The 22,141-nt window shown below is 46.3% G+C and overlaps 1 protein-coding gene across 1 annotated transcript; it reads right to left on the bottom strand.

Annotated features, from left to right (window-relative positions):
• Nucleotides 1–1,006: 1,006 nt before the first annotated feature.
• Nucleotides 1,007–18,913, bottom strand: LOC131586370 (importin-4-like). The gene is made up of 12 exons (XM_058853206.1): nt 18,797–18,913; nt 17,762–17,862; nt 17,482–17,559; nt 16,442–16,499; nt 16,033–16,117; nt 14,871–15,055; nt 14,054–14,098; nt 11,301–11,677; nt 7,954–8,077; nt 6,469–6,564; nt 4,425–4,494; nt 1,007–1,217 (listed from the first exon to the last, which is right to left on the bottom strand). Exons 2-12 carry the CDS (start codon nt 17,797–17,799, stop codon nt 1,075–1,077), a joined length of 1,299 nt encoding a protein of 432 aa, XP_058709189.1. The 5' UTR covers nt 17,800–17,862; nt 18,797–18,913; the 3' UTR covers nt 1,007–1,074.
• Nucleotides 18,914–22,141: the final 3,228 nt, after the last annotated feature.

Consider the following 22,141-nt stretch of genomic DNA (forward strand, 5'->3'; position numbering starts at 1 on the left):
TGGGAATTTCTTTGGGAAAATTGGAAATTTTGGGAATTTCTGGAGGGAATTTTGGGGTGAATTTTTGGGGATTTTTTGGCGGAATTTTGGGAAAATTTGGGTTTATTTTTATGGATTTTTTGGGAGGAATTTTTGGGAATTTTGGGGTTATTTTAAGGGATTTTTGGGAATTTTGGCGGGAAAATTTTGGGTGGAATTTTTGGGAATTTTGGGATTTATTTTTAGGGGATTTTGGGAATTTTTAGGGGAATTTTTTTAGGAATCTTGGGTTTATTTTTAAGGATAATTTTTTGGGAGTTTTTAGGAATTTTTTCGTTCAATTTTAAGGTGAATTTTTTGGGGAAATTTTATGGGAATTTTGGGTTTATTTTTAAGGAATTTTTGGGAATTCCAAGGTTATTTTTAAGGGTTTTTTTTGGGGAATTTTAATGGGAATTTTTGGGTATTTTGGGTTCATTTTTACGGGGAATTTTTGGGAATTTTTGGGTTGTTTTTAATGGATTTTGGGGAATTTTTTGGGAATTTTTATGGGAATTTTGAGAGGGAATTTTGTGTTTATTTTTGGGAATTTTGGGGAATTTTTGGGGGATTTTTTTGGAATTTTTTGGGAATTTTTTGGGATTTTTTTGGGGGTTTTTTTTGGGAATTTTTTGGGGAAGTTTTTGGAATTTTGGGTTCATTTTTATGGGGAAGTTTTTGGAATTTTTGGGTTATTTTTAATGGATTTTGGGGAATTTTTTGGGAATTTTTATGGGATTTTTGGGGGGATTTTGTGTTTATTTTGGGGAATTTTGGGGGAATTGTTGGGGAATTTTTGGGGAATTTTTTGGGAATTTTTTTGGAATTTTGGGGAATTTTTTGGGAATTTTTTGGGAATTTTTTTGGAATTTTTTGGGAATTTTTTGGGAATTTTTTGGGAATTTTTAAGATTTTTTTGGGAAAATTTTGGAATTTTGGGGAATTTCCCTCCCAATTTAACAAATTCCCGGAATTTTTCCCCCCAAATCCATTGGAATTCCCCAAGCCCCGCCCACTTCCGGAATAAACCACGCCCCCTTTCCCCTCCCAGCGTTTTTATTGGCCGCCGATGACGTCATCCAAAAGTCGCACCAAGATGGCGGCGTGGGCGGGGTCCAACGAGGCCACGCCCACCCGGAAGCGCTGAGGGTCGGCCACGCCCATTTCCCGGAGCAACTCGAGCAGGGATTGGCTGAGAGCTGAAAGGGGGCGGGGCCAAAGGGAGCAAAACCGGAAGTGACCAAAAATGAGGAAAAAAGCAGCAAAAAATCCGGAATTTTTTCCTGAAATTCCCAAATTTTATTCAAATTTCTCCCAAATTTCCCCGAAACAACAAAAATTCCCAAGTTTTCCCTACAAAAATCCCGTTTTTCCCTCAAAAAATCCCAATTTTCCCCCAAATTTCCCAAAATTCTCCCAAAATTCGCAAATTTCACCAAAAATCCCAATTTTTCCCCAAAATTCCTCCAAAAAACCCCAAATTTTTCCCCAAATCCATTAAAAAATCCCCATTTTCTCGAAATTCTCTCCAAAATTCCCAAATTCCCACAAATGATCCCAAAATTCCCAAATTTCCCCCAAAAAATCCCGATTTTCCAACAAATTCCCGCCAAAAAATCCCAAATTTTCCCCCAAAAATCCAAAATTTCCCCCAAAAATCCCAATTTTTATCCCAAATCTCTCCTAAACAACCAAAATTCCCAAATTTTCTGGCTAAAATTCCCATTTTTATACTAAAAAATGTCCAAAATGATCCCAAATTCCCAAAATTTCCCCAAAATCCCAATTTTTCCCCCTCTAAACCAAGATTTTCCCATTTTTTCCGGAATTACCACAAAAAATCCCAATTTTTCCTCAATTTTCCCCCAAAATCCCCTTAAAACGACCCCAAAATTCCCAAATTTTCTCAAAATTCCCCAAATTTCCCCAAAAATTCCCAAATTCCCTCAAAAATCCCATTTTCCCTCAAATTACCTCTAAAAAATCCCAATTTTACCCCAAAATCCCCTTAAAACGACCCAAAAACTCCCCCAAAATTCCCGAATTCCCCCAAAATTCCCAAATTTCCTCAAAATTCTCCCAAAATTCCCCCAAAATTCTCCCCAAATTCCCAAATTCCCTCCAAAAAATCCCAATTTTTCCTCAATTTTCCCCCCAAATCTCCTTAAAATTCCCCCAAAATTCTCCCAAAATTCCCCCAAAATTCCCAAATTTCCCCAAAATTCTTAAATTTCCACCAAAATTCCCAAATTTCCCCAAAATTTCCCCAAAAATTCCCCCAAAATTCCCAAATTTCCCCCAAAAAAATCCCAATTTTTCCCCTATTTTTTCCCCCAAATCCCCTTAAAACGACCCAAAAATTCCCTGAAAATTCTCAAATTCCCCCAAAATCCCCAAAATTCCCCCAAAATTCCCAAAATTCCCCAAAAATTCCCGAATTTCCCCAAAATTCTGAAAAAATTCCTCAAAAATTCCCAAATTCCCTCCAAAAAATCCCAATTTTTCCTCACTTTTTCCCCAAAATCTCCTTAAAATTCCCCCAAAATTCCCAAATTTCCCCCAAAATTCCCCAAAATTCCCAAAATTCCCAAATTTCCACCAAATTCCCAAAAAATTCCCCAAAAATTCTCCCAAAATTCCCAAATTTCCCCCAAAAAATCCCAATTTTTCCCCTATTTTTTCCCCCAAATCCCCTTAAAATTCCCCCAAAATTCCCAAATTTCCTCAAAATTCCCATTTTCCCTCAAATTCCTTCTAAAAAATCCCCATTTTACCCCAAAATCTCCTTAAAGTGACCCAAAAACTCCCCCAGAATTCCCAAATTTCCACCAAAATTCCCAAATTTCCACCAAAGTTCCCAAATTCCCTCAAAAATCCCAATTTTCCCCCGAATTCTCTTAAAAATCCCAATTTTTCTCCAAAATCCCCTTAAAACGACCCAAAAATTCCCCCAAAATTCCCAAATTTCCCCCAGAAATTCCCAAATTCCACCAAAATTCCCCAAAAATTCTCCCAAAATTCCCAAATTTCCCCAAAAAAATTCCCAAATTTCCACAAAATTCCCAAATTTCCCCAAAATTCCCCCAAAATTCCCAAATTTCCCCAAAATTCCCCCAAAATTCCCAAATTCCACCAAAATTCCCCAAAAATTCCCCAAAAATTCTCCCAAAATTCCCAAATTTCCCTCAAAAAATCCCAATTTTTCCCCTATTTTTTCCCCAAAATCCCCTTAAAACGACCCAAAAATTCCCTGAAAATTCCCAAATTCCCCCAAAATTCCCAAATTTCACCCAAAATTCCCAAATTTCCTCTAAAAATCTCCCAAAATTTCCAAAATCCCTCCAAAAAATCCCAATTTTCCCTCAATTTTTCCCCCAAATCTCCTTAAAATTCCCCCAAAATTCCCAAAATTTCCCCAAAATTCCCCAAAAATTCCCAAATTCCCCAAAAATTCCCAAATTTCCCCAAAATTTTCTCCAAAAATTCCCCCAAAATTCCCAAATTCTCACAAAAAATCCCAATTTTCCCTCAGTTTTTCCCCAAAATTCCCCCAAAATTCCCCCAAAATTCCCAAATTTCCTCAAAATTCCCAAATTTCCCCCCAAAATTCCCAAATTTCCCCAAAATTTCCAAATTTCCCCAAAATTCCCAAAAAATTCCCCAAAAAATTCTCCCAAAATTCCCAAATTTCCCCCAAAAAATCCCAATTTTTCCTCACTTTTTCCCCAAATCTCCTTAAAATTCCCCCAAAATTCCCCCAAAATTCCCAAAATTTCCCAAAATTCCCAAATTTCCACCAAAATTCCCCAAAAAATTCTCCAAAAATTCTCCCAAAATTCCCAAATTTTTTCCCAAAAAATCCCAATTTTCCCACAATTTTCCCCCAAATCCCCTTAAAATTCCCCCAAATTCCCCCAAAATTCCCCAAAAATTCCCAAATTTCCCCAAAATTTTCTCCAAAAGTTCTCCCAAAATTCCCAAATTCTCACAAAAAATCCCAATTTTTCCTCAATTTTTCCCCAAAATTCCCCCAAAATTCCCAAATTCCCCCAAAATCCCAAAAAAATTCCCCAAAAATTCTCCCAAAATTCCCAAATTCCCTCCAAAAAAATTCCAATTTTCCCTCAATTTTTCCCTCCAAATATCCTTAAAATTCCCCCAAAATTCCCAAATTTCCCCAGAATTCCCCCAAAATTCCCAAATTCCCCAAAAATTCCCAAATTTCCCCAAAATTTTCTCAAAAAATTCCCCCAAAATTCCCAAATTCTCACAAAAAATCCCAATTTTCCCTCAATTTTTCCCCAAAATTCCCCCAAAATTCCCCCAAAATTCTCAAATTTCCCCCCAAATTCCCAAATTTCCCCCAAAATTCCCAGATTTTCCCGGAATTCCCGGATTTTCCTCACCCGGATCCAGCCGGTTCTGGGCCAGGGCGGGGCCGACGCCGCGGACGAGCTCAGGGAGGTGGGGGAGGAGCTGGGGAGGGAAAATTGGGATCAAATCCCAGGAATTTGGGAAATTTGGGATTTTTGGGGAAATTGGAGAATTTTTGGGATTTTTTTGGGAATTTTTGGGATTTTTTTGGATTTTTTTGGGATTTTTTGGGGAATTTTTTGGAATTTTTTGGAATTTTTTGGGAATTTTTTGGAATTTTTGGGGAAATTTTGGGAATTTTTAGGGAGAATTCCAAGGAATTTGAAATTTTCTGGGATTTTTGGGAAAATTTTGGAATTTTTGGGGAGAAATTGGGAAGAATTTGGAGAATTTGGGGGAAATTTTGGGAATTTTGGGAAATTTCTTGGAATTTTTAGGCAAAATTTGGGGGATTTTGAAAATTTTTGGGGATTTTTGGGGAATTTTGGGGAATTTTTTGAGATTTTTGGGGAAATTTTGGAATTTTTTGGGAGACTTTGGAAAATTGGAAATTTTTAGGGATTTTTGGGAAATTTTAGGAATTTTTGGGGGAGAAATTGGGAAGAATTTGGGGAATTTTAAGAAAATTTTGGGATTTTTGGGGGATTTTATGGAAATTTCCAAATTTTTATGCAAATTTTGAGTTATTTTTATGCAAATTCTCCTGATTTTAATGCAAGTATTTCCTACAATTTTATGCAAATTTCCTCTGACTTTTATGCAAATTTTTTGTAATTTTTATGCAAATTACTGCGATTTTTTAAATGCAAATTTTTCCAGATTTTTAATGCAAATTTCCTGTGAATTTATGCAAATTTTCCGTGGTTTTATGCAAATTCTAACTAATTTTTATGCAAATTTATCCTAATTATTATGTAGATTTCCTGATATTTTTATGCAAAAACTCTCAAATTTTTATGCAAATTTACTTTGATTTTTATGCAAATTCCACCGACTTTTAGTTGCATTTTCATGCAAATTTCTCATTTCTCTTTTTATGCAAATTTCTTGATTTTTATGCAAATTACTCAGATTTTTCTGCAATATTTTAATGATTTTTATTTAAATTTCCTTTGATTTTCCTGTAAAATCTTTTTAAATTTTATTGAATTTAATTTAAATTTAATTTTAAAGCAAATTTTCCCAGATTTTTATGCAAATTTCCTGTGACTTTTATGCAAATTTCTCCCAATTTTTATGTAAATTTTCCTGGATTTTTATGCAGATTTTCCTTGAGTTTTATGCAAATTTCGTGTGATTTTTAATGCAGATTTTTTACTGATTTTTATGCAAATTTCCCCTGATTTTTATGTAAATTTCCACGGTTTTTATGCAAATTTCCTGTGATTTTTATGCAAATTTCCTGTGATTTTTATGCAAATTTCTCTGACTTTTATGCAAATTCCATGACCTTTATACCAATTCACTGTGACTTTATGCAAATCACCCCATTTTAATGCGAATTCCCCAAACTTTATGCTAATTTCCAGCGATTTTTATGCAAATTTCATTATCTTTATGCAAATTTTCTGGGTTTTATGCAAATTACCCGACTTTTATGCAAATTTCCAGCTATTTTTTTGCAAATTTCACAATCTTTATGCAAATTACCCGACTTTTATGCAAATTTCTCAATCTAAATGCAATTTTCCAATATTTTATGCAAATTTCCAGCGATTTTTATGCAAATTTCACGATTTTTATGCAAATTTCACTATCTTTATGCAAGCTTCCCGGTTTTTATGCAAATTTCCCGTGTTTTATGCAAATTTTCCGTGTTTTATGCAAATTTCCCGTATTTTAGGCAAATTTCCCGGGTTTTATGCAAATTTCCCGGGTTGTATGCAAATTTCCCGGGTTGTATGCAAATTTCCCGGGTTCTATGCAAATTTCCCGGGTTTCATGCAAATTTTCAGCGATTTTTATGCAAATTTCACGATCTTTATGCAAATTTCCCGGGTTTATGCAAATTTCCCGGGTTTTATGCAAATTTCCCGGGTTTTATGCAAATGAGGGGAGTTGTGGGCGTGGCCTCACCCGCTCAGGCCCCGCCCCCAGCAGGAACCTCAGCACCGGCTCCTCCTCTTCAAAATCCTCCTGCAGGGGCAGCGCCCCCAGCACCAGCGGCAGCACCTGGGGACCAGTATGGACCAGTATGGACCAGTATGGACCAGTATAGATCAGTATGGACCAGTATAAACCAGTATGGACCAGTATGGACCAGTATGGACCAGTATAAACCAGTATGGACCAGTATGGACCAGTATAAACCAGTATGGACCAGTATAAACCAGTATGGACCAGTATGGACCAGTATGGACCAGTATAAACCAGTATGGACCAGTATAAACCAGTATGGACCAGTATGGACCAGTATAAACCAGTATGGACCAGTATGGACCAGTATGGACCAGTATAGACCAGTATGGACCAGTATGGACCAGTATGGACAAGTATAAACCAGTATAAACCAGTATAAACCAGTATAAACCAGTTCAAACCAGTCCAAACCCTCCCAGTCCCTCCCAGTAGCCCCCCAGCTCAAACCAGTGCCCTCCCAGTATAAACCAGCAACCCCCAGCCCCCCTCCCAGTCCAAACCAGTCCAAACCAGTCCAAGCCAGTATAAACCAGTATAAACCAGTCCAAACCAGTATAAACCAGTAACCCCCAGCCCCCCTCCCAGTCCAAACCAGTCCAAACCAGTCCAAACCAGTATAAACCAGTATAAACCAGTCCAAACCAGTCCAAACCAGTCCAAACCAGTATAAACCAGTATAAACCAGTCCAAACCAGTCCAAACCAGTCCAAACCAGTATAAACCAGTCCAAACCAGTCCCTCCCAGTATAAACCAGTCCAAACCAGTCCAAACCAGTATAAACCAGTCCAAACCAGTATAAACCAGTCCAAACCAGTATAAACCAGTCCAAACCAATCCAAACCAGTCCAAACCAGTATAAACCAGTCCAAACCAGTATAAACCAGTCCAAACCAGTATAAACCAGTATAAACCAGTCCAAACCAGTATAAACCAGTATAAACCAGTATAAACCAGTACAAACCAGTATAAACCAGTACAAACCAGTATAAACCAGTCCAAACCAGTCCAAACCAGTCCAAACCAGTATAAACCAGTCCAAACCAATATAAACCAGTATAAACCAGTACAAACCAGTATAAACCAGTCCAAACCAGTATAAACCAGTATAAACCAGTCCAAACCAGTACAAACCAGTACAAACCAGTATAAACCAGTCCAAACCAGTCCAAACCAGTCCAAACCAGTATAAACCAGTCCAAACCAGTCCAAACCAGTATAAACCAGTATAAACCAGTATAAACCAGTCCAAACCAGTATAAAACAGTCCAAACCAGTATAAACCAGTCCAAACCAGTCCAAACCAGTATAAACCAGTCCAAACCAGTATAAACCAGTCCAAACCAGTCCAAACCAGTCCAAACCAGTATAAACCAGTCCAAACCAGTACAAACCAGTATAAACCAGTACAAACCAGTACGTACCTGTCCCAGTGGCGCCCCCCGCTGTCTCACCAGTGCTCCCAGTACGTTGTCCCGCACCCGGCCCGGCCCCTCCCCCCCCTCCCCCAGGGCGCGGCAGCAAAGCTCCGCCCCCGGCCACGCCCCCCTGGGGGCGGGGTTAAGGAAAAAGGGGCGGGGCTTGACCTTATATGGGAAAGGGGCGGGGCTTATATGGGAATGGGGCGGGGCCTGACCTTATATGGGAATGGGGGCGGGGCTTATATGGGAATGGGGCGGGGCTTGGCCTTATATGGAAATGGGGGCGGGGCTTATATGGGAATGGGGCGGGGCTTATGTGGGAATGGGGGCGGGGCTTGAACTTATATGGGAATGGGGGCGGGGTTTAACCTTATATGGGAATGGGGCGGGGCTTATATGGGACTGGGGGCGGGGCTTAACCTTATATGGGAATGGGGGGGCGGGGCTTAATCTTATAGGGGAATGGGGTTTATCCATATATGGGAATATGGGCGGGGTTTAACCGTATATGGGAATGGGGCGGGGCTTATCCATATATGGGAATGTGGGCGGGGTTTAACCTTCTATGGAAATTCCATTGGGATTTTTCCTTATATGGGAATGTGGGCGGGGTTTAACCTTATATGGAAATCTCAGATTTTTCCTTATATGGAAATGTGGGTGGGGCTTGGCCTTATATGGGAATGGGGCGGGGCTTAGATGGGAATGGGGCGGGGCTTATATGGGAATGGGGGCGGGGCTTATATGGGAATGGGGGCGGGGCTTGGCCTTATATGGGAAAAGGGGGCGGGGCTTATATGGAATGGGGGCGGGGCTTAACCTTATATGCAAATGGGGTTTATCCATATATGGGAATGGGGCGGGGCTTGGCCTTATATGGGAATGGGCGGGGCTTGGCCTTATATGGAAATGGGGCGGGGCTTATATGGGAATGGGGGCGGGGCTTGGCCTTATATGGGAAAAGGGGCGGGGCTTATATGGAAATGGGGGTGGGGCTTATATGGGAAGGAGGCGAGGCTTATATGGGAATGGGGCGGGGCTTATGTGGGAATGGGGGCGGGGCTTGGCTTTATATGGAAATAGGGGCGGGGCTTGACCTTATATGGGAAAAGGGGGCGGGGCTTAACCTTATATGAGAATGGGGGGGCGGAGCTTAATCTTATAGGGGAATGGGGTTTATCCATATATGGGAATATGGGTGGGGTTTATCCATATATGGGAATATGGGTGGGGTTTATCCATATATGGAAATGGGGGCGGGGCTTGGCCTTATATGGAAATGTAGGAGGGGTTTATCCATATGTGGGAATGGGGGCGGGGCTTATACGGGAATGGGGGCGGGGTTTATCCATATATGGGAATGTAGGTGGGGCTTAACCTTATATGGAAATTCCAATGGGATTTTTCCTTATATGGAAATGGAGGCAGGGTTTGACCTTTTATGGGAATGTGGGTGGGGCTTGACCTTATATGGAAATTCCAATGGGATTTTTCCTTATATGGGAATTGGGGCGGGGCTTATCCATATATGGGAATGGGGGCGGGGCTTAACCTTATATGGGAATTCCAATGGGATTTTTCCTTATATGGGAATGTGGGCGGGGCTTAACCCTATATGGGAATTTCAATGGGATTTTACCATATATGGGAATGTGGGCGGGGCTTAACCCTATATGGAAATTTCAATTAGATTTTTCCTTATATGGAAATGTGGACAGGGTTTAACCTTATATGGAAATTTTAGATTTTTCCTTATATGGGAATGTGGGCGGGGCTTAACCTTATATGGAAATTCCAATGGGATTTTGCCTTATATGGAAATGGGGGTGGGGCTTATCCATATATAGGAATGGGGGCGGGGCTTAACCTTATATGGGAATGGTGGCGGGGTTTATCCATATATGGGAATGTGGGCGTGGCTTAAGCTTATATGGAAATTGCAATAAGATTTTTCCTTATATGGGAATGGGGGCGGGGCTTATATGGGAATGGGGCAGGGCTTATATGGGAATGGGGCAGGGCTTATATGGGAATGGAGGCGGGGCTTAATCTTATATGGAAATGGGGTTTATCCATATATGGGAATGTGGGCGGGGCTTAACCTTATATGGAAATTTCCACCTGATATTGCCATATATGGGAATGGGGGTGGGGTTTATCCATATATGGGAATGTGGGCGGGGCTTGGCCTTATATGGAAATGTGGGTGGGGTTTAACCTTATATGGAAATTTCAGATTTTTCCTTATATGGGAATGTGGGCGGGGCTTAACCTTATATGGAAATTCCAATGGGATTTTGCCTTATATGGAAATGGGGGTGGGGCTTATCCATATATGGGAATGTGGGCGGAGCTTAACCTTATATGGGAATTCCAATTGGATTTTTGCTTATATGGGAATGTGGGCGGGGTTTAACCTTATATGGGAATGGGGCGGGGCTTGGCCTTATATGGAAATGGGGGCGGGGCTTGGCCTTACATGGGAATGGGGGCGGGGCTTGGCCTTATATGGCAATGTGGGCGGAGTTTATCCATATATGGGAATGTGGGCGGGGCTTATCCATATATGGGAATTCCAATGCGATTTTTCCTTATATGGAAATGTGGGAGGGGTTTAACCTTATATGGGAATGTGGCCAGGGCTTAACCTTATATGGAAATGGGGGTTTATCCATATATGGGAATGTGGGCGGGGTTTAACCTTATATGGAAATTCCAATGAGATTTTGCCATATATGGGAACGTGGGCGGGGCTTATCCATATATGGAAATTCCAATTGGATTTTTCCTTATATGGGAATGTGGGCAAGGTTTAACCTTATGTGGAAATTCCAATGGGATTTTTCCTTATATGGGAATGTGGGCGGGGTTTATCCTTATATGGAAATTTCAGATTTTTCCTTATATGGAAATGTGGGTGGGGCTTGGCCATATATGGGAATGTGGGCGGGGTTTAACCTTATACGGAAATTTCTATTGGATTTTTCCTTATATGGAAATGGGGGTGGGGTTTGACCTTATATGGAAATAGGGTGGGGCTTATCCATATATGGGAATGGGGGTGGGGCTTATCCATATATGGGAATGTGGGCGGGGCTTAACTTTATATGGGAATGTGGGCGGGGTTTACCCATATATGGGAATGGGGGTGGGGCTTAACCTTATATGGGAATGTGGGCGGGGCTTAACCTTATATGGAAATATTAGATTTTTCCTTATATGGGAATGTGGGCGGGGTTTATCCATATATGGGAATGTGGGCGGGGCTTAACCTTATATGGAAATTCCAATGGGATTTTTCCTTATATGGGAATGTGGGCGGGGTTCCCCCTCCCCTGATTGGTGGATACTCGTGGTAGGCGTGTCCCAGCGCCTCCCCGATCCGTCCAATGGCGTAGAAGGCGTTGGACCTGACCTCGGGCTCGGCGTCGCCGACGGCCAATCGGAACGCGGGAACCAAATCCGGTAAAAAGGGCGTGGCCTCCTCGCCCAGGGCGTGGCCCAGCTGACCAATCACGGCCCCCGCCCACGACCGCGCCCCCGGGTGGGCGGGGTCAGCCAAAGCGGCCAATAGGGAGGGGAGGATGCGGCGGAAGAGGTGGGGCGGGAAAGCCACGCCCCTTCCGGGGTTGATGACGTCATTTCCTGTTTGGCTTCGGGCCATGGCCGCGCCCAGTTCCGGCAGCCAATCGGAGGCGGCTTCGCGGAGCTCGGCGCGCTGGGAGGTCTGGGGGGGACTGGGGGTTACTGGGAGGGACTGGGATGGACTGGGATGGACTGGGATGGGGTTTTGGGGTTACTGGGAGGGACTGGGATGAACTGGGAGGGGATTTGGGGTTACTGGGATGAACTGGGAGAAACTGGGAGGAACTGGGACGGACTGGGATGGGGTTTTGGGGTTACTGGGAGGAACTGGGAGGAACTGGGAGGGGATTTGGGGTTACTGGGAGGGAACTGGGAGGGACTGGGATGGGGGTTTGGGGTTACTGGGAGGGAACTGGGAGGAACTGGGAGGGGATTTGGGGTTACTGGGATGAACTGGGATGAACTGGGATGGGGATTTGGGGTTACTGGGAGGGACTGGGATGAACTGGGAGGGGATTTGGAGCTACTGGGTTAAACTGGGACAGGGATTTGGGGTTACTGGGATGAACTGGGAGAGACTGGGATGAACTGGGATGGGGATTTGGGGTTACTGGGATGAACTGGGATAGACTGGGATGGGGTTTTGGGGTTACTGGGATGAACTGGGAGGAACTGGGACGGACTGGGATGGGGTTCTGGGGTTACTGGGAGGAACTGGGATGAACTGGGATGGATTGGGATGGGGTTTTGGGGTTACTGGGATGAACTGGGATGGAACTGGGACGGACTGGGATGGGGTTCTGGGGTTACTGGGATGAACTGGGAGGAACTGGGATGGACTGGGATGGGGTTTTGGGGTTACTGGGAGGAACTGGGAGGAAGTGGGAGGGGATTTGGGGTTACTGGGAGGGACTGGGATGAGCTGGGAGGGAACTGGGAGGGACTGGGATGGGAATTTGGCGTTACTGGGAGGGAACTGGGAGGGGACCGGAAGAGGACTGGGAGAAACTGGGAAAAGGATTTGGGGTTGCTCGGATGAACTGGGATGAACTGGGAGGGGATTTGGGGTTACTGGGAGGAACTGGGATGGACTGGGATGGGGTTTTGGGGTTACTGGGAGGAACTGGGAGGAACTGGGATGAACTGGGATGGGGTTTTGGGGTTACTGGGATGAACTGGGAGGAACTGGGAGGGGATTTGGGGTTACTGGGATGAACTGGGACAGACTGGGATGGGGTTTTGGGGTTACTGGGATGAACTGGGAGGAACTGGGACGGACTGGGATGGGGTTTTGGGGTTACTGGGAGGGAACTGGGATGAACTGGGATGGGGTTCTGGGAGGGACTGGGAGGGAACTGGGATGGACTGGGATGGGGTTTTGGGGTTACTGGGAAGAACTGGAAGGAACTGGGAGGGGATTTGGGGTTACTGGGATGAACTGGGAGGAACTGGGATGTGGTTTTGGGGTTACTGGGAGGGAACTGGGAGGGACTGGGAGGGGATTTGGAGCTACTGGGTTAAACTGGGACAGGGATTTTGGGTTACTGGGATGAACTGGGAGGAACTGGGATGGGGATTTGGGGTTACTGGGAGGGAACTGGGATGGAACTGGGACGGGATTTGGAGTTACTGGGATGAACTGGGACAGACTGGGAGGGGATTGGGGGTTACTGGAAGGAACTGGGATGGACTGGGAGGGGATTTGGGGTTACTGGGAGGAACTGGGAGAGGATTTGGGGTTACTGGGATGAACTGGGATGGACTGGGATGGGGATTTGGGGTTACTGGGATGAACTGGGAGGAACTGGGAGGGACTGAGAGAGGATTTGCAGCTACTGGGTTAAACTGGGACAGGGATTTTGGGTTACTGGGATGAACTGGGAGGAACTGGGATGGGGTTTTGGGGTTACTGGGATGAACTGGGACAGACTGGGATGGGGATTTGGGGTTACTGGGGGGAACTGGGATGAACTGGGAGGGGATTTGGAGTTACTGGGAGGAACTGGGAGGAACTGGGAGGAACTGGGAGGGGATTTGGGGTTACTGGGAGGGACTGGGAGGAACTGGGATGGACTGGGATGGGGTTTTGGGGTTACTGGGATGAACTGGGAGGAACTGGGAGGGGATTTGGGGTTACTGGGATGAACTGGGAGGAACTGGGACGGACTGGGATGGGGTTTTGGGGTTACTGGGAGGAACTGGGATGGGGATTTGGGGTTACTGGGATGAACTGGGAGGAACTGGGAGGGGATTTGGGGTTACTGGGATGAACTGGGAGGAACTGGGAGGGGATTTGGGGTTACTGGGATGAACTGGGAGGAAGTGGGAGAGGATTTGGGGTTACTGGGAGGGAACTGGGAGGAACTGGGAGGGGATTTGGGGTTACTGAGATGAACTGGGACAGACTGGGATGGGGTTTTGGGGTTACTGGGAGGAATTGGGAGGAACTGGGATGAACTGGGATGGGGATTTGGGGTTTTTGGGATGAACTGGAACGAACTGGGCGCCCCTCCCCCACCTCATCCTCGTCATCGTCGTCCCCCCGGCGCCTCAGGCAGGTGATCTGGGGAGGGGGGGGAGGGGCGAGTTAGGCCACGCCCACCCCATTAAACCCCACCCACAAACCCTTTAGGCCACGCCCACCCATTAACCCCCGCCCATAACCCATTTAGGCCACGCCCACCCCATTAAACCCCGCCCACAACCCCTTTAGGCCACGCCCACTCCATTAAGCCACGCCCACAACCCCTTTAAGCCACGCCCACTTCATTAAACCCCGCCCAGATCCTTTTTAGGCCACGCCCACTCCCATTAAACCCCGCCCACACCCTCTTAAGCCCCGCCCACTCCATTAAACCCCGCCCACAACCCCCACAGGCCACGCCCACCCCATTAAACCCCGCCCACAACCCCCATAGGCCACGCCCACCCGTTAAACCCCGCCCACCACCCCCACAGGCCACGCCCACCCCACTAAACCCCGCCCACAATCCCCACAGGCCACGCCCAGTCCATTAAACCCCGCCCACAACCCCTTTAGACCACGCCCACACCATTAAACCCCACCCACAAACCCCTTTAGGCCACGCCCACCCCATTAAGCCCCGCCCACAAGCCTTTTAAGCCACGCCCACCCCGTTAAACCCCGCCCACAACCCCCAAAGGCCACGCCCACCCCATTAAACCCCGCCCACAACTCCTTAAAATGAGCTTCAAGCCCCGCCCCCTTCGGTTTAAGCCCCGCCCCCTTCGGTTTAAGCCCCGCCCCCTTCGGTTTAAGCCCCGCCCCTTTGGTTTAAGCCCCGCCCCCTTCGGTTTAAGCCCCGCCCCCTCACCTCCCCAGCGATGACGTCACACAGGGCTTGGCCAATGGGCTCCAGCCATTCCTTGGGGGCGTGGCCTGGGGGCTGCAGGATCCGCCCGACCCCGCCCACCGCCCCCAAGGCCCCGCCCACTTCCGGCTCCGCCCTCAGCCCCTGCAGGAGAGCCCGGAGAGCCCCGTGCTGGGCGGGGGTGGGGCCTGCAAAACCAGTATGGACCAGTATGGACCAGTATGGACCAGTATGGACCAGTATAAACCAGTGTGGGCCAGTATGGACCAGTATAAACCAGTAAGAACCGGTATAAACCAGTATAAACTGGTATGGCCCACTATAAACCAGTACAAACCAGTACAAAGCAGTATGGACCAGTATAAACCAGTATAAACCAGTATGGACCAGTATAAACCAGTATGGACCAGTATGGACCAGTATGGACCAGTATAAACCAGTATGGACCAGTATAAACCAGTATGGACCAGTATGGACCAGTATAAACCAGTATGGACCAGTATAAACCAGTATAAACCAGTATGGACCAGTATAAACCAGTATAGACCAGTATAAACCAGTATAAACCAGTATGGACCACTATAAACCAGTATAAACCAGTATGGACCAGTATGGACCAGTATAAACCAGTACAAACCGGTATGGACCAGTATAAACCAGTATGGACCAGTATGGACCAGTATAAACCAGTATGGACCAGTATGGACCGGTATGGGCCAGTATGGACCAGTATAAACCAGTATAGACCAGCATGGACCAGTATGGACCAGTATAAACCAGTATAAACCAGTAAGGACCGGTATAAACCAGTATAGGCCAGTATGAACCAGTATAAACCAGTATAAACTGGTATGGCCCACTATAAATCAGTACAAACCAGTACGGACCAGTATAAACCAGTATGGACCAGTATAAAGCAGTATGGACTGGTATAAACCAGTATTGACCAGTATAAACCAGTATAAACCAGTATGGAACAGTATAAACCAGTATGAACCAGTATGGACCAGTCCAGACCTCTTCAAACCCCTCCCAATCCCTCCCAGTTTATCCCAGTTCATCCCAGTTCCCTCCCAGTAAAAACCAGTAACTCCCAGTCCCCTCCCAGCCCCAACCAGCCCCTCCCAGCCCAAACCAGTATAAACCAGTATAAACCAGTACAAACCAGTCTGCGGCTCCCGGCCCCTCCCGCAGCAGCAGAGGCTCCCCAGGGCCTCGAAGGCGGCGGCTCTGACCTCAGACTGGGGGAACTGGGAGAGACTGGGAGTTACTGGTTTGGACTGGGAGGGGACTGGGAGGGAACTGGGATGAACTGGGAGTGAACTGGGATGGACTGGGAGGGACTGGGATGGACTGGGAGGGAACTGGGATGGACTGGGAGGGAACTGGGATGGACTGGGATGGACTGGGATGGACTGGGATTGAACTGGGAGGGACTGGGATGGACTGGGATGGACTGGGAGGGAACTGGGATGAACTGGGATGGACTGGGATGGACTGGGAGGGAACTGGGATTGAACTGGGAGGGAACTGGGATGAACTGGGATGAACTGGTTTGGACTGGGAGGGCTCACCTGGGTCAGATCCAAGATGGCCGCCAGGCTGGGCTCCAGGTAAGGCAGGAAGGCGGAGCTGGGGACCAGTATAAACCAGTATAAACCAGTATAAACCAGTATGGACCAGTATGAACCAGTATAAACCAGTATAAACCAGTATGGACCAGTATAAACCAGTATAAACCAGTATGGACCAGTATGGACCAGTATAAACCAGTATAAACCAGTAGCTGCCCCTCCAGTAACTCCCAGTTCAAACCCGCGACCCCTCCCAGTATAAACCAGTAACCCCAAACCTCCTCCCAGTTCCCTCCCAGTTCATCCCAGTAACCCCAAGCTCCAAACCAGTATAAACCAGTATAAACCAGTATAAACCAGTATAAACCAGTATAAACCGGTATAAACCAGTCCCTCCCACTCCAAACCAGTATAAACCAGTATAAACCAGTATAAACCAGTATAAACCAGTATAAACCGGTATAAACCACTCCAAACCAGTATAAACCAGTCCCTCCCAATCCCTCCCGATCCCTCCCAGTATAAACCAGTATAAACCGGTCCCTCCCAATCCCTCCCAGTCTAAACCAGTCCCTCCCAGTCCTCCCAGTAAAAACCAGTATAAACCAGTCTAAACCAGTATAAACCAGTGTAACCAGTATAAACCAGTATAAACCAGTCCCTCCCAATTCCTCCCAGTCTAAACCAGTCCCTCCCAGTCCTCCCAGTAAAAACCAGTATAAACCAGTCTAAACCAGTATAAACCAGTGTAACCAGTATAAACCAGTATAAACCAGTCCCTCCCAGTCCCCCCCAGCAGAAACCAATATAAACCATTATAAACCAGTATAAACCAGTATAAACCAGTCCAAACCAGTCCAAACCAGTAGAAACCAGTCTAAACCAGTCTAAACCAGTCTAAACCAGTCTAAACCAGTATAAACCAGTATAAACCACTCCCTCCCAGTCCAAACCAGTCCAAACCAGTATAAACCAGTATAAACCAGTCCCTCCCAGTATAAACCAGTATAAACCAGTATAAACCAGTATAAACCAGTTACCCGCAGTTCTCCGCCAGCTCCCCCAGCGTCCCCAGCGCCGCCTCGGCCAATCCGGGGAAGGCTCCGCCCACTTCCGCCCTGTGAGGGGGCGTGGCCATGACCATAAATGGGCATTGCTGGCTCCGTAAGCCCCGCCCACTTCCCCCAAAGCCACGCCCCCTCCTCTAAGCCACGCCCCCTTTAAGCCACGCCCCCTTTTCTAAGCCCCGCCCACCCGGCCCTGGCCCCGCCCCTTTTTCTAAGCCCCGCCCACCCGGCCCTGGCCCCGCCCCCTCCTCACGGCAATGGCTCCTCCCAGGCGGTGACGTCATCGTCCATGGGCTCCGCCCCCTCGGCGTCGTCGTGGAGATGGAGCAGCCAATCAGGAGCCTCGGCGGGGGGCTGGGGGGGGATGGGGAGGAGGATGGACCAGTATGGACCAGTATGGACCAGTATAAACCAGTATGGACCAGTATAAACCAGTATGGACCAGTACAAACCAGTATGGACCAGTATGGACCAGTATAAACCAGTATGGACCAGTATGGACCAGTATAAACCAGTATGGACCAGTATAAACCAGTATAAACCAGTATAAACCAGTATAAACCAGTATAAACCAGTATAAACCAGTATGGACCAGTATGGACCAGTATGGACCAGTATGGACCAGTATAAACCAGTATGGACCAGTATGGACCAGTATGGACCAGTATGGACCAGTACAAACCAGTATGGACCAGTATAAACTGGTATAGACCAGTATAAACCCGTATAGACCAGTATGGACCAGTATGGACCAGTATAAACTAGTATAAACCAGAACAAGACAGTACGGACCAGTATAGACCAGTATAAACCAGTATAAACCAGTATAAACCAGTATAAACCAGTATAGACCAGTATAAACCAGTAACACCCCAGTTCCCTCCCAGTATAAACCAGTAACCCCAAACCAGTATAAACCAGTACAAACCAGTACAAAACCCCTCCTTTAACCCCAACTCCCCCCATTTTTAACCCTTTAAGCCCCTCCCAGTCCCCTCCCAGTCCAAACCAGTCTAAACCAGTAACCCCAGAGCCCAAACCAGTACAAACCAGTACAAACCAGTATAAACCAGTATAAACCAGTACAAACCAGTAACCCCAAACCCATCCCCAGTTCACCCCCAACCCCCTCCCGGTAACCCCAGAACCCCCTCCCAGTCCAAACCAGTTGAAACCAGTAACCCCAGAGCCCAAACCTGGTATAAACCAGTACAAACCAGTATAAACCAGTATAAACCAGTACAAACCAGTATAAACCAGTATAAACCAGTATAAACCAGTACTCACAGGGGGCTGGGGGGGACACAGCGCCCCCTGCAGGAGCGGCAGCGCCCGGGGCAGGACAGGCCCCGCCCCCTCCCCCAACAGCTCCGAGACCGACGACAGCAGCTGCAAACTGGGAGGAACTGGTTTATACTGGGAGGGGACTGGGAGGGACTGGGAGGGACTGGGATTGAACCGGGATGAACTGGGATTGAACTGGGATGGACTGGGATGAACTGGGATTGAACTGGGATGGACTGGGATGAACTGGGATGAACTGGGATTGAACTGGGATTGAGCTGGGATTGAACTGGGATGAACTGGGATTGAACTGGGATGAACTGGGATGGACTGGGATTGAACTGGGATGAACTGGGCTGAACTGGGATGAACTGGGATGGACTGGGATGGACTGGGATTGAACTGGGATGAACTGGGATTGAACTGGGATGAACTGGGATGAACTGGGATGAACTGGGATGAACTGGGATTGAACTGGGATGAACTGGGATGGACTGGGATGAACTGGGATGAACTGGGACTGAACTGGGATGGACTGCGATGGACTGGGATGGACTGGGATGAATTGGGATTGAACTGGGATGAACTGGGATGAACTGGGATGAACTGGGATTGAACTGGGATGAACTGGGATGAACTGGGATTGAACTGGGATGAACTGGGATTGAACTGGGATGAACTGGGATTGAACTGGGATTGAACTGGGATTGAACTGGGATGAACTGGGATTGAACTGGGATGGACTGGGATGAACTGGGATTGAACTGGGATTGAACTGGGATGAACTGGGAGGGACTGGGATGAACTGGGCTGAACTGGGATGAACTGGGATGAACTGGGATTGAACTGGGATGGACTGGGATGAACTGGGATGAACTGGGATTGAACTGGGATGAACTGGGATTGAACTGGGATTGAACTGGGATGAACTGGGATGAACTGGGATGGACTGGGATTGAACTGGGATGGACTGGGATTGAACTGGGATTGAACTGGGATGAACTGGGATGAACTGGGATTGAACTGGGATGAACTGGGATGAACTGGGATTGAACTGGGATGAACTGGGATTGAACTGGGATGAACTGGGATTGAACTGGGATTGAACTGGGATGAACTGGGAGGGACTGGGATGAACTGGGATTGAACTGGGATGAACTGGGATGGACTGGGATGAACTGGGATGAACTGGGATGAACTGGGATGAACTGGGATTGAACTGGGATGAACTGGGATGAACTGGGATTGAACTGGGATGAACTGGGATTGAACTGGGATGAACTGGGATGGACTGGGATTGAACTGGGATAAACTGGGATGGACTGGGATTGAACTGGGATGAACTGGGATGAACTGGGATGGACTGGGATTGAACTGGGATGAACTGGGATGAACTGGGAAGCAGAAAAGGGGGCGGGGCCAAAGCACAAAGTGGGCGTGGCTTAAAAGGGGAGTGGGCGGGGCTTGAATGACGAATGGGCGGGGCTTAATGGGAGTGGGCGGGGCTTAAAAGGAGTGGGCGGGGCTTGAATGGTGAATGGGCGGGGCTTAATGGAAGTGGGCGTGGCTTAAAAGGAGTGGGCGGGGCTTGAGTGATGAGTGGGCGTGGCTAAAGGGGAGCGGGCGGGGCTTGAGCAGTGAATGGCACTTAATGGGAGGGGGCGTGGCTAAAGGGGAGTGGGCGGGGCTTGATAATGAATGGGGCTCAATGGAGGGGGCGTGGCCTAAAAGGAGTGGGCGTGGCTTCAGTGATAAATGGGCGGGGCTTAATGGGAGTGGGCGTGGCCAAAGGGGGCGAGCATGACCAAATAAGGAAGTGGGCGGGGCTTATATTGGAAAGTGGGCGGGGCTTAAAGGGAATTGCTGAGGGTTAATGGGAGTGGGCGGGGCTTGGTTGGAAAGTGGGCGTGGCTTAATGGGAGTGGGCGTGGCTTAGCGGGAGGGGGCGTGGCCAAGGGGAATTTTCTGGGGATTTTTTTGGGGGGGAATTTCGGGGGATTTTTCCCGGAATTTTGGGGTTTTTTGGGAATTTTGGGGTTTTTTGGGAAATTTGGGGAATTTTGGGAATTTTTTGGGTTTTTTTTGGGGAATTCCCATTTTTGGGGGATTTTTTGGGATTTTTTTTTGGGAATTCTGGGGAATTTTTCCAAAAATTTTTGTGGCTTTTTGGGAATTCTGGATTTTTCTTCCTGGAATTTTGAGATAATTTTGAGGGAATTTTGGGGCTTTTTGGGAATTTTGGGGGTTTTTTGGGAATTTTGAGGAAATTTTTTAGGAATTTTGGTTTTTTGGGGAATTTTGGGGTTTTATTTGGAATTTTTCAAAATTTTTGGGGAATTTTTGGGGTTTTTTGGAATTTTAGGATTTTTGGGGGGAATTTTTGGGATTTTTTAGGGAATTCTCAGAATTTTTTGGGGAATTTTGGAGGCTTCTTGGGAATTTTGGGTTTTTTTGGGAATTCTGGGGAACTTTGGGTTTTTTTGGGGAATTTCTGGGAGTTTTTTTTTTAATTTTGGGATTTTTTTGGGGGGAAATTTGAGTTTTTCTGGAAATTTTGGGATTTTTTGGAAAATTCCAGGATTTTTTCAGGAATTTTGGGTTTTTTTGGGGGAATTCTGGGAATTTTGGGGCTTTTTTTAGGGAAATTCTGGATTTTTTGGGGGAAATTTTGGGATTTTTGGGGTTTTTTTGGGGAATTTTGGGAAATTTTGGGAATTTTGGGAATATCTCGGAGTTTTGGGGGATTTTTTTGGAAATTCAGGATTTTTGGGGAGGAATTTTGGGATTTTTGGTGTTTTTTGGGGGAATTTTGGGGAATTTTTGGGAATTCTGGGGAAATTTGGGGAATTTGGGGAATTCTGGGAATTTTGGGGGTTTTTTTTTGGAAATTCAGGAATTTTGTGGGGGAATTTTGGGGTTTTTGGGGTTTTTTTGGGGGAATTTTTGGGGAATTTTGGGGGAATTTTGGAAATTCAGGATTTTTTGGGGGGAATTTTGGGATTTTTGGGGTTTTTTGGGGGAATTTTGGGTTTTTTTGGGAATTTTGGGGAATTTTGGGGGAATTTTGGGGTTTTTTGGGGAGTTTTGGGGAAATTTTGGGGAATTTTTGGGGAATTTTGGGGAAATTTTGGGGGAATTTTGGGTTTTGGGGAGTTTTGGGAATTCTGGGAATTTTGGGGTTTTTTTTTTGGAATTTCAGAATTTTTTGGGGGGGAATTTTGGGATTTTGGGGTTTTTTGGGGAATTTTGGGAAATTTTGGGGGAATTTTGGGGAATTTTGGGGAATTTTTGAAAAATTTTGGGGTTTTTTGGGAAGTTTTGGGGAATTTTTGGGAATTTTGGGAATTTT

Source organism: Poecile atricapillus, chromosome 19 (assembly GCF_030490865.1).
Source record: "Poecile atricapillus isolate bPoeAtr1 chromosome 19, bPoeAtr1.hap1, whole genome shotgun sequence".
Classification (NCBI taxonomy): domain Eukaryota; kingdom Metazoa; phylum Chordata; class Aves; order Passeriformes; family Paridae; genus Poecile; species Poecile atricapillus.

Coding starts and splice junctions, on each gene's coding strand:
- LOC131586370 (XM_058853206.1), bottom strand. CDS start 17,799: ATGGACGATGACGTCACCGCCTGGGAGGAGCCATTGCC. Junction 17,560..17,761: donor GCCTGGGAGGAGCCATTGCC/GTGAGGAGGGGG, acceptor GCCCCCTCACAG/GGCGGAAGTGGGCGGAGCCT. Junction 1,218..4,424: donor CCAGAACCGGCTGGATCCGG/GTGAGGAAAATC, acceptor GCCCCCTTTCAG/CTCTCAGCCAATCCCTGCTC.